Here is a 13,603-nt window from a genome sequence, read left to right on the forward strand (position 1 = left end):
CTCCTGCCCACACCTGTCTTTGAGAGATTTCAACACCCCCCCTTCCTTTCTTCTCGATGTCATGATCTTTGAGGCAAGGGAGTGGTGTCATACCACAGAACATTTCCTGCGAGGGCAAGCTTAGAATCCTGCACACTCAGTGCACATTGGGACCCTGGTAATTATTGTATTGATCCACTCCATGTCCCCCAAATTCTCAACTCTTCCCCATCTCTGCTTCTTTTTGTAAGCCATTTTGACATTTTGAACTTCCCTTCGCTCTGATCATATCTGGTCCCCCGCTACCTGCTCGACGCTCAACACGCCTTATCAGACTTGCACGTCTTGTGCTTACCCCGCGCTTTGCTGAAAACAGTCATGTATGTCCTTTTATGTTCATTTTCTGTTTTTGGCAGCACCTCGAAGCGGACGAGACTGCTAGTATCGTAATTCAATCGCCCCCTCGCTATGATTTCTTAGAGGCTCGGTTGTCTTCCAGTAGGTCGCTCAACGCTGGACAACCACTAGGCCTCTATGGTTGATGGCACACCCTAGGATCATGCATGATTGTCCATTTCAAAGGTAAGACCATGGTTATTTTTTGTTTTTAAAATATTTTGAGCTTGCTGGTTGTCTGTCCATCATTTTGTTTATGGAGGTGTTCACCTTGATGTGGCAGTTTAGTGGATTTTCAAACAATTGAAGTGCTGGTGGTTTCATCGCTAATAGGTTATATTGCTACAGGACGCTTATAAATTTAAACTTATATTTGAAATGCGTTTGGATAAAAAATGTCAGCCTTTGGACCATACCATTCCCCTAGAGAGGAGAGGGATTCTTTTTTGAAACACTTCTTTAAGTTCCTTTTAGAATTCGGCTGGACACTAAGACAGCATTCAACAACTTGCTTTCTCTAGCAGTCATTACATCCGCTTGTTTTACCCCAGTGTTTAGGTCAGCACCTTTTTAACAAGGTTCATTCGTTATCTGGAGGAAAAATATAAAAACAATTAGCCTATCAATCCCTCTTGGAACTGTCAGCCATGTTCACTCTGGCCAAAAGTTGATGGACATATGACCATTGCACAAAAGATGGTGGACATATGACCATTGCACAAAATTTGGTGGACATATGACCCTCGCACAAAAGATGGTGGACATATGACCATCGTACAAAAGATGGTGGACATCCCATTCCAAAACCATGGTCATTAATATGGTGTTGGCTCACTTTTTGTGCAGCTATAACAGCTTCTACTTCTCTGAGATTTTGGAGGTGTCTGTCAGAGTTTGTGCTCATTTATCCAGGGGAAGCATATGTGAAGTCAGATACTGAAATTGGATGAGAAGACCTGGTTCATACTCTGCGTTCAATTGCATCCCAAAGATGTTCATTGAGGTCTCAGGGCACTTGATGTCCCCCACACCAATTTCGTCAAACAATATCTTTATGGACCTGGCTTTGCGAATCTGAAGTTGATCATCTTTAGGGACGTCCACATACTTTCAGCCAGATAGTGTAAGTATCAAGTGCTCAGGTGATAATTCTAAAATGTACCTAAATGTGGCAGTTTAGTGGGTTTTTAAGTGATTGAAGTGCTGGTGGTTTCACCACTACATAAAAAAAGGTTATATTGCTACAGGTCGCTGATAAACTCAAACCTGTATTTGAAATGTGTTTAGATGACAAATGTCAGCCTTTGGACCATACCATCCTTCTAGAGAGGAGAGGAATTCTCTTTTAAAAATGCTTCTTTAAGTTTCCTTTTAGATTTGGGCTAGACACTGAGACAGCATCTAAGCATTCAACAACTTGCTTTCTCTAGCAGTCATTACATCCGCTTTTACCCCAGTGTTTAGGTCAGCACCTTTTAACAAGGTTCACTCGTTATCTGGGGGAAAAATATAAAAACAATTAGCCCATCGATCCCACATGGAGCTGTCAGTCACATTTACTCTGGCCAAAAGTTGGTGGACATATGACCATCACACAAGTTGGGGGTCATATGACCATCGCACAAAAGTTGGTGGACATATGACCATCGCACAAAAGTTGGTGGACATCCCATTCCAAAGCCATTGTCATTAATATGCTGAGATTTTGGAGGTGTCTGTCAGAGTTTATGCTCATTCATCCAGGGGAAGCATATGTGAGGTCAGGTACTGAAGTTGGATGAGAAGACTTGGTTCACACTCTGTGTTCAATTGCGTCCCAAAGATGTTCATTGAGGTCTCAGGGCACTTGATGTTCCCCACACCAATTTCGTCAAACAATATCCTTATGGACCTGGCTTTGCGAATCTGAACTTGATCATTTTTAGGGATGCCCACATAATTTCGGCCAGATAGTGTAATGCCACGTACACACAACCGGACTTTACGGCATACTTGGTTCGGCGGACCGGAGTCCGTCGGACAATTCGATCGTGTGTGGGCTCCAGCAGACTTTTTTTTCCCCAGAAATTCAACAGACCTAGAAATGAAACATGTTTCAAATCTTTTCGACGGACTCGAGACAAAAACCGACGCTAGGGTAGCTATTGGCTACTGGCTATGAACTTCCTTGTTTAAGTCCGGTCATACGTCATCACGTACGAATCCGTCGGACTTTGGTTGATCGTGTGTAGGCAAGTCCGTTCATTCGGAAAGTCCGTCGTAAAGTCTGTCCAAGTCTGCAGGGCAAAGTCTGCCGTAAAGTTCGCTCGTGTGTACGCGGCATAAGTATCAGTTGATCAAGAGACAGTTATAAAATGTTCCACAAGTCCCTTTTTTTTTTTTCTTCACTTTTATGAGACCTTTTCAGTTTGGTATAGCAGAGAGAGTGCAACAAAGACCTCTGTAAATAGAAGGTCATTATCCCATGAGTTCCCCAATTCTTATACTGATTTTTTTTATCTGTGCATTATGTCTACTAGGAAATTTTAACATTTTGCTGGTAGCCATGTTATCTCACTGCAGATATGCCTTAATAATTCCATCACAGCACAGTTTTTTTTTCCCTTGTTTAATGAATATTTTTGACAGAAGGTCTTCCTTTTTTTTTCTGTTTCTTTGAAAACCGAACTTTAAACAAATATAAAAACACCCTCTTAGTCCAGCAATGATTTAATTTAGAAATCATTTGATGTATAAAAAAACAAAAAAAACAAAAAAAAACTGATAGTAGAATTAAAGAAATGCATATATTTATATTAAAAGTAGCCTTTTAAATTAGCTTACAGTCGAGGCTCATAGCCAGGCACGGAGCCACTGCCAGTCCCCCTGACCTCCTTCTGCAAGGCCCAACAGCCTCCAGGAATCTCTGCTAAAATTAGTCTTTCCTTTTAGAGATTGGACAGTACTTGCTAGATTTGCGGTGGATTTCTTGGCCTTACAGAGACTTGTCACAATCTTGTGTTAAATAACTTCCCTCCCTGAGATAATCGTTTGTCCACCAAATACACATGACCAGAACCAGATCATACCAAAATGGTGCGTATGGACTTGGGAAATGTAGCAGAGGTCATTCATATGACAAACTGTGAACTGCCAGTCTAGCTTTTTTTATTGTCCTTAGATGAATAATTCACTCCTGATTGCACATACTTAAAGCCTTCTGTGTGCAGCAGCCCCCCCAATACTTAACTGAGCCCATCTAGATCCAGTGATGTTGCAGGAGTGTCTCAGCTGCCCGGGGTTGCCCACCTCATTGGTTGAGACAACAGCGCAGCGCCATTGGCTCCCGCTGCTGTCAGTCAGCCAATGAGGAGAGAAAGGGGGTGGGGCCGAGCCGCGGCTCTGTGTTTAAATGGACACAGGGAGCTGTGACTCGGCTCGGGTGCTTGTTGTGGGGGAACTCAACAGGAGGGAGGGGCCAGGAGCACCGAAGAGGGACCCGAGAAGAAGAGGATCTGGTCTGCTCTGTGCAAATCCACTGCAACAGAGGCGGGAAGTATAACATTTTCGTTATGTTTAACAAAAAAAAAAAAAACGGAAACTTTTTACAATCACTTTAAGCCTTGTACACAGGATGGGATTATTGGACGACTAATCCTCGATATTTTATTTTTTTTTGTTGCATGCTAGTCTCATATCGAAAGTGAAGAGGTTACTCAACTTGCGAAAGTTCTCGTACGACAGAATACAACTTCAGAAGTGATGAAATGTGTTGAATTGTTTTGCAATGTATTCTTTCGTTTCCGAGCATACGTAGTCTTGGCTTTACGATTTTTTTTTTTTTTGGACGATAAGTAAATGAAAATCGGACGCTGTGTTCACATACGGTAAAAAATTTTATAGCGTGCGCTTTCAGCTTTTGTCGTCCGAAAAGTCGAATCGGCTGTCGAAAGCACCATACTAACGATCAGATAATCTGCTGATCGCTCGTCCTATGAATTTTTACTTATGATTTTCTTAACGTGTGTATGGGCCTTTAGCGAGAATTTGTTTCTCTGGCAAATCATAATATATCCTTTTTATTTTTTTTATATCAGCAGGAATGGTAGACACTCACACAGATGAACAGGGAGGATGATATAGAAGCTTTATTACACTGATGTTTCAGCAAGTCACAGTTTGCCCTTCTCTTCTTTTCTTTCTTGGGAAACAGTACAGTAAAGGTTCTATGTCATTTTGCTCATCCTTCTGTGAAAGCCCTTTGAGTGCCTACAATACCTACCTACAATACCTGAGTGCTACATTATCTGCTTTGTGTGGAGCACCGAGGCATTTATTTTGTATGGAGTGCTGATACCCTTTTTCCATATACAGGTGCATCTCAAAAAAAATTGAATATCATCAAAAAGTTGATTTTATTTCAGTAATTTGATTCAAAAAGTGAAACTCATATATTTTATAGATTCATTACACACAGAGTGATCTATTTCAAGCATTTCTTTCTTTTAATTTTGATGATTATGGCTTACAGCGAGTGAAACCCCAAATTCAGTATCTCAGAACATTAGAATATTGTAAAAAAGTTAAATATTGTAGACTCATGGTGTCACACTCTAATCAGCTAATTAACTCAGAACACCTGTAAAGGTTTCCTGAGCCTTTACATGGTCTCTCAGTCTGGTTTAGTAGATTACACAATCATGGGGAAGACTGCGGACTTGACAGTTGTCCAGAAGACAGTCATTGACACCCCCCACAAGGAGGTTAAGTCACGAAAGGTCATTGCTAAAGAAGCTGGCTGTTCAGAGTGCTGTATCCTAACTTACTAATGGAATGTTGAGTGGAAACCGGAAGTGTGGTAGAAAAAGGTGCACAAGCAATAGGGATAATCACAACCTTGAGGGGATTGTGAAGCAAAGGCCATTCAAGAACTTTGGGCAGATTCACATGGAGTGAACTATGGATGGTGTCGGTGCTTCAGGAGCCACCACACACAGATGTATCCAGAACATGGGCCACAACTGTCACATTCCTTGTGTTAAGCCAGTCCCGAACCAGAGACAACGTCGGAAGCATCTTACCTGGGCTAAGGAGAAAAGGGACTGGACTTGTTGCTCTTTTCGGATGAAAGTAAATTTTGCATTTCATTTTCAAATCAAGGTCTCAGAGTCTGCAGGAAGAGTGGAGAGGCACATAATCTAAGCTGCATGAGATCCAGTGTGAAGTTTCCACAGTCAGTGATGATTTGGGAAGCCATGTCCTCTGCTGGTGTTGGTCCACTGTGTTTTATCAAGTCTAAAGTCAGCGCAGCCCTCAACCATGAAATTCTAGAGCACTTCATGCTTCCCTCTGCAGACCTGCTTTATGGAGATGCTGATTTAATTTTCCAGCAGGACTTGGCACCTGCCCACACTGCCAAAAGTACCAATACCTGATTTAATGATCACGGTATCACTGTGCTTGATTGGCCAGCAAACTTGCCTGACCTAAACCTAATAGATAGAGAATCTGTGGGGTATTGTCAAGAGGAAAATGAGACCCCAGACCCAACAATGCAGACAAGCTGAAGGCTGCTATCAAAGCAACCTGGGCTTCCATAACACCTCAGCAGTGTCACAGGCTGATCGCCTCCATGCCACGCCGCATTGATGCAGTAATTCATGCAAAAGGAGCCCCGACCAAGTATCGGGTGCATACTATACTGTGCATGGACATACTTTTCAGTAATCCAACATTTCTGTATTAAAAATCCTTTTTTTATTGTTCTTTATGTAATATTCTAATTATCTGAGATACTTACTGAATTTTGGGTTTTTACTATCTGTAAGCCATAATCATCAAAATGAAAGAAATGCTTGGAAAATATATATATATATATATATATATATATATATATATATATATATATATATATATATATATATATATATATATATATATATATATATATATATATATATATATATATATAATCACTGTGTGTAATGAATCTATTTAATATGAGTTTCACTTTTTGAATTGAAATACTGAAATCATTTAACTTTTTGATATTTTACATTTTTTGAGATGCACCTGTATGGATATAGATCTCTACCTATCTATCTCGATAGACATCTCAAATAGAATCGCCACATTCTGAAAATTCTCTTTATTGTTAGTGGATTAATCTTTACAAAGCTGCACAAACAGCTTAGCGCTTTACTAGGTAATAAAAAAATATATATATATAAAATGTATGTATATATGTGTATGTGTGTGTGTGTGTGTATATATATATATATATATATATATATATATATATATATATATATATATATATATATATATATATATATATATATAGCGCTGGTAGATTTATAATCTACCGCAGATTAGGTAAATTGTGTGTTAGGAAGGTTAAAAGTTCGCCTCTGTTCCAGCTTGGCTGACGTTGTGTGTGCTTCCGTGCTGACCGGTGGGTGTCGCTGTTACCATTAGTCAGTGTTGGAAAGGCAACGTGTCGAAGTGTATGGATGCTCCTCTGTCTCGGAGACAAGCTCGGTGGAGGTGGTCCTCCGAGTTGCATTCTGGGAAGGGGGTATTTATGGGACAGACTCCATGTTCTAAGGTCGTTTTACAGCCACCTGCTGGCCCTCCTGGCCGACAGGTATGTGTTAAGGAGCTACCTTGTGGTCCTCCGATCGGGAGGCCCACGATGCTGCGGCGTAGGGGTGGGTCCAGAGGCTTGTCTGGGGCCTACCACTGCGGCTGAGGAATGGTCCTGAGCTGTTGGTCCTGTGTGACGAAGCTGGACGGCCGAGGAGATCCCAAGGGAGGACCTGTCTTGGAGAGATCACGCAGCGTGCTGGTCTATAGAGGGGCCTGGTGACTCGGTTGGAGGACATATCCAAAAGAAGTAATTATACAGTAGAGTGTCGCTGGTTCGGCTTAAAGGTTCAGGCACTGTGACTGACTGTTCACTGCAGAAGATCTGATACATCCTGTGGCAGAGGATTGTGCAGATTTACCCCCCCAAACAAGTCTGTGGCAGAGACTTTAGATTCGTGCTGCGTACTGGTTGCTAGACTGGTGAGAGAAGCCTATCCAGACGAGCAAAGAGTGTATCCCATGAGGGGAATGCATTCCATATAATTATCTGAAATCTACCAGGACATTTGTCACTAAGATCTTGTAAGAAGATATTTGAGTTTCTCCTGAAGGTTTCCTTTTCCGTCTTTTTCCTGCTACTTCCTAAAGTTTGACTGTTTAATAAAGCATTGAAAACGTACTCCAGTGTTGGTGCGTGTGTCGTCCAGCAGTAAACTCAATGGAACCCTTAGACCCGGTGCCGGTGAAACAGAGGGAAGCAGAGTGAAGGTAACAGACCCGCTTAAACCAGCAGCTCCACCGTGAGTTAGTGCTACACATATATACCCCAGTTGGGGCGAGCTGCACAGGAATCTTTTGAAATGTAGTGGATGCACCATTCAGCCAGCAGATTGCATTTTTTTTCCCGTGATCTAAAGTTCCATAAAAAGGTTTTGCACTCCAAAATGCTGAATATCAACATTTTATTTTTGACATTGTGTAGTACATAGTAATGTACACCCGAAAGACAAATTTTTTTTTTTTCAAATATAAATTTTATTCAACTCCAATCAAGGGCGAGGGCCCCAACACATACAAGCAAAAGCAGGTGCCGATTCGGCCATTTCAAGTTGACAACGCTCAGACAGATAAATGGTCAGTACAGTTACATTTAGAGTGTAATTATTGGCTCGTGCATACAGCTTTTAGTTCAACTTGTAATAGGTGAGCTCACGTCCTATTTCAGGTAGTATATTCGGGGTGAACCTCGCCTACTTTTTCCATTTTACAACCATATAAAGAATAGAGAAGGAAGAACAAGGGGAATCAAGGGGGGGAAGGGGGGGGGGAGGAAGGGCAGGGGAGAGGGCGTGGGAGACACGGCGGCGATACTCTCGACAAGTTATATCGCAACCAGCTTCCGAGGAGGCCAACAGAAAGACAATTTTAAACATCTTTTATGATGGATGGATAGATAAATAGATATCTTTTTTTTTCCAATGAAATCACAGGTCACAGGTCCTTCTTGTCCTTCTTCCTCTCCTCCAGTGGTGCTTGTAGTGGTGGGGAAGAATAGCACTCAATACATTTACATTGGATTGGGTAAAGCTATTGCTATGGGGGGCATCTTAAAGATGAGTATTGTAGCAAAACATTTTAATTATGGTATGCTCTTAAATTTAAAAAAAAAAAAAAAAAAAAAAAAATATATATATATATATTAACCTTTTTATGGAACTTTAGATCACGGAAAAAAAAAAAATGCAATCTGCCGGCTGATTGGTGCATCCACTAAAGATTCCTGTGCAGCTCACCCCAACTGGGAGATATATATAATATTTTTTTTTCTCGTGATAGTTTTGCTTTAAAGCACTACTCTTCTCCCTGGCGCTGGTCCCCCTATTATGTTGAATTACGGACAGCATTGGGTAAACTGGAGATGGACTTTAAGAACCCCAACAGCATTTAAAACCTTTCGTGTCCTTGGTGGCACACGCGTGCATTAGTGGTCTCATATTTGAAGTCGAGGGGTCATTCGGGGACTCTGAAGTAAGGATCATACAGCAACTGCATGGAAACTTCTAATAGCTTTAGGGGTTAAAGTCATGATAGACCTTGATAAAGTTGCAGTGCTAAACCACATGCAGAGCTGAGCAAGGCAGACACCTGCACCTTGACAGGAAGTGGTGTAACAGCACAATGCGAGGCCTCCTGAGTATTGCAAGCTGTAAGTCATGATGCACCCCGCATCGTGCTGCACAAATCATCCAACGTGACCCGTATTTCAGCTGTGTGCAGAGAATGCCTGATCAGCAATGATTGTCAATTCTGATTAATGTGACTACATAGGATACTGAGCTTTTTTATTTAATTTTTTTATCTCCTTATAGCTATTAGGTGCAAGTTGCCACTATGGCTCCAGGTCCTGTGACTCCTTCACCCTCAGATCACATCCTCCCTGCCCTCTGCTCTGCGCTGGGTCTGTTTCTTCTGCTCTGCGGTCTGTGCGCCCTCTGCAAGAGAAGGTAGGTCACTTCAAATAGAACGCTCCTGGATGTAGAGGTATTCCTTTTGATTCTGTTCATTTTTTTTTAAAAGAGGAAATTTATTACACAGGAATCTCACAGACATAAAAAAAGTGTCATAAGGAGAACCAGTTTTTAATGGGTTTAGGAAAAAAGCTTTTTTTTAAATTTTTTTTATTTTTTCTATTGTTATTATTATTTTATTTGTATTTTTTTGTGACTGGTGGTAACAGGTAAGCATACAAGATGGCATAGAGAACAATAAAAACTTTGTGACATTCTAACACTACTTCACACTACTTAAATTTGTTTTTTTTTTTTTTTGTGTCCTCCATACAGACAGGAAGTCAATATCACTGATAGGAGTACAAAACCTGACAGAGGCTCCAACCCTTTTTCTACTCTCTCTGTTTAAAATGAATAAACAGACCTGGGTTGGAGTTGGGCTTTAGCCACTTGATTGTAATCTTTTTTACTGAGCTAGACCTATAAAAGAAGCCTATATATTTCAAAACTCTCAAAACAGATTTCCTTTAACCACTTGACCTCCGGAAGATTTACCACCCCCCCACCCCCCCACCCCCCCCCCCCCCCCCATGACCAGGCCATTTGGCACTGCGTTATTTTAACTGGCAACTGCACTGCAACTGTCATTCGCTGTATCCAAATAAAATTTATTCAATTTTTTCCCACAAATAGAGCTTTCTTTGGGTGGTATTTGATCACCTCTGCGTTTTTTTTTTTTTTTTTGCGCTATAAACAAACAAAAAGCAATCATTTTGAAAAAAAAAAAAAAATACTTACTTTCTGCTATAAAACCTAATCAATGAAAAATTAAAAAAAAAATCCAATTTATTCATCAATTTAGATTAAAATGAGAATCAATATTTAAATATGCAGTGAAGGGAATCGTCTATTCTGTATCCTTGAAAGAATGGGGAGAAAAAACACAACCAGGTGAAATGACATATGGTAAAAATGTGAGTTGGGTATCCTGGAGGAATCTTTCCGATCTTCAGCTAGCTCCTGAGGCTTTGGTGGATTACCTTACCCTGCAGAGGTTTACTTGCATGCACATGTGACCTCACTAGCAATAGGAGGTCCACATCATCTGGTAAGAGGTCCCACTTACAGGGTGATTGTCACAGGAGGATCTTCTTGGTGGTGGAACCCCTCTGGAAATATTATCTTGTGTTTTTTTTTTTTTTTATATACATCCCGTGGACTTTCACTTCTATGTACTTTCCAGAATAGTTTTCAATATTTTTACAATCTATGTCATAACTATTCGGGATGTATATAAAAAAAAAAAAAAAAAAAAAAAACAAGATCATTTTTCCAGAGGGGTTCCACCACCAAGAAGATCCTCCTGTGACAATCGCCCTGTTAGTGGGACCTCTTACCAGTTGATGTGGACCTCCTATTGCTAGTGAGGTCACATGTGCATGCAAGTAAACCTCTGCAGGGTAAGGTAATCCACCAAAGCCTCAGGAGCTAGCTGAAGATCGGAAAGATTCCTCCAGGATACCCAACTCACATTTTTACCATATGTCATTTCACCTGTTTGTGTTTCTTTATTCTTTCAAGGCTATGTAATAGACTATTCCCTTCATTGCATATTTAATTTTGTTTCTCACCTTGATTATTAGCGCAACTTTTTTGTTTTTAATTTGTGTCTACTATGGTCTGTCACTGCTGTTTTCTTATTTAATTTTTACTTTTTTCTATCAATTTAGGCCATTATGTATTCTGCTACATATTTTTGGTCAAAAATAATCCCAATAAGTGTATATTGATTGTTTTGCGCAAACGTTATAGTGTTTACAAACTACAGTATATATATGGAATTTTTTCTTTCTTTTATACAGTAAAACCTTGGATTGCGAGCATAATTCATTCTGGAAACATGCTTGTAATCCAAAGCACTTGTATAGCAAAGCGGATTTCCCCATAAGAAATAATGGAAACTCAGATTATTCGTTCCACAACCATTTATCCATAGGTCCTTCAGTTTATAGTCCATATAAAAAGATTATAGCAATGTGACCAGGTTGTGTAACCATAAAATGTCCGTAAACAAATGGAAGCCTCCACAAGGGGATTAGAAGCAAAATCCAGCGGGAGCTCCAGAGTATAAAAGAAAAGAGAGGCGCCTCTAAGTGTAGCAATATGGTTACATTTAACCACTTACCAACCGGCCCATAGCCGAATGACGGCTGCAGGGCGGTTGAATAACTCTGGGTGGACGTACTATGACGTCCTCCCAGAATTCCCCTCTTGCGCGCCCCCTGGGGCGCGCACCCGAACACATCCGTGACCGCCGGGTCCAGGGGACCCGGCGCATCACGGATCCCGGTAAATGGCCGCTGATCGCGGCCGTTTACCATGTGATCGAGCCGTCAAATGACGGCGGGATCACATGTAAACAGACCAGCGTCATCTGATGACGCCGGTTCCTCTCCTCCCCTCCTGTGTACCGATCGGTACACTGTGGAGGAGAGGGGGATGGATGGATGTCTGCAGCGCTGTGGGCTGTATGTGTAGTGCCCACAGTGCTGCACAGAGACATCCATCCATCCATCCATCCATGCTCAGCCATCCCTCACTACTGCAATGCTGTGCAATACTCTGCATTACCCCCACAATACTCTGCAATACCCCCACAATACTCTGCAATACCCCCACAATACTCTGCAATACCCCCACAATACTCTGCAATACCCCCACAATACTCTGCAATACTCTGCAATACCCCCACAATACTCTGCAATACCCCCACAATACTCTGCAATACCCCCACAATACTCTGCAATACTCTGCAATACCCCCACAATACTCTGCAATACCCCCACAATACTCTGCAATACCCCCACAATACTCTGCAATACCCCCACAATACTCTGCAATACTCTGCAATGCCCCCACAATACTCTGCAATGCTGTGCAATACTCTGCAATGCCCTCACAATACTCTGCAATGCTGTGCAATACTCTGCAATGCTGTGCAATACTCTGCAATGCCCCCACAATACTCTGCAATGCTGTGCAATACTCTGCAATGCCCCCACAATACTCTGCAATGCCCCCGCCATACTCTGCAATGCCCGCCGCCATACTCTGCAATGCCCGCCGCCATACTCTGCCATGCCCCCGCCATACTCCGCCATACCCCGCCATACTCCGCCATACCCCGCCATACCCCGCCATACCCCGCCATACTCCGCCATACTCCGCCATACTCCGCCATACCCCGCCATACCCCGCCATACTCCGCAATACCCTGCCATACCCCGCCATACTCCGCAATACCCTGCCATACCCCGCCATACTCCGCAATACCCCGCCATACTCCGCAATACCCCGCCATACCCTGCCATGCTGAGCCATGCTCAGCTGTACTCGGCCTCTGTATGTGGCCAGGCTGTGGAAGTCTCACACATGGGGTATCGCCGTACTCAGGAGGAGAAGGAGAATCTATTTTGGGGTATCATTTTTGGTATGTACATGTTATGTGGTAGAAATATTGTATAAATGGACAATTTTGTGTTAAAAAAAAAAAAAAGCGTTTTAACCACTTCCCGCCCGCCGGTCGTCATACAACGTCCTTGACTTTGTGCGGAGATATCTGAATGATGGTTGCAGCTACAGGCATCATTCAGATATCAGCTTTTTCAGCCGGCGATTCCCTACACCATGAGAACTATCATAGCAGCTGTTCCACTGCTTGATCGTTCTTACGGGAGGCGAGAGGGGACGTCCCCCCTTCCCGCCGCCTTGCGGTGCTTCTACCGACTCACCGCTACGATCGAAGCCAGGATCTTTTTTTTTTTTTTTTTTTTTAATTTCAGGCTTCCCAGCCTAGAGGTGAGATGTGGGGTCTTATTGACCCCATATATCACTGTAAAGAGGACCTGTCATGCCATATTCCTATTACAAGGATGTTTATATTCCTTGTAATAGAAATAAAAGTGGTCAAAAATTTTTTTTTTTTTGGAAAAAAGCATCAAACTAAAATAAATAAAGTAAAATGAACAATAAAAAAAAAAAAAAAAAATTTTTTTAAAGCGCCCCTGACCCTGCGTGCTCGCATGCAGAAGCGAACGCATACATAAGTCCCGTCCACATATGAAAACGGTGTTCAAACCACACATGTGAGG

General features: G+C 41.9%; 1 protein-coding gene across 3 annotated transcripts in view; it reads left to right on the top strand.

Moving 5' to 3' along the window:
• Positions 1-19: 19 nt before the first annotated feature.
• Positions 20-13,603, top strand: part of LIME1 (Lck interacting transmembrane adaptor 1) — a 50,948-nt gene continuing 37,364 nt past the window's right edge. Inside the window, exons 1-3 of one of the 3 annotated variants that reach the window (XM_073607375.1) lie at positions 20-157; positions 396-561; positions 9,312-9,446. In XM_073607375.1, the coding sequence (XP_073463476.1) occupies positions 9,334-9,446 (113 nt within the window). In that variant the 5' untranslated portion in view covers positions 20-157; positions 396-561; positions 9,312-9,333. Of the gene's footprint in view, positions 158-197; positions 562-8,474; positions 9,447-13,603 lie in introns of those variants that run through there. The other 2 variants (XM_073607377.1, XM_073607378.1) reach the window with 2 other exon arrangements.

The sequence above is a fragment of the Aquarana catesbeiana genome, linkage group LG12 (assembly GCF_042186555.1).
Source record: "Aquarana catesbeiana isolate 2022-GZ linkage group LG12, ASM4218655v1, whole genome shotgun sequence".
Lineage (NCBI taxonomy): Eukaryota > Metazoa > Chordata > Amphibia > Anura > Ranidae > Aquarana > Aquarana catesbeiana.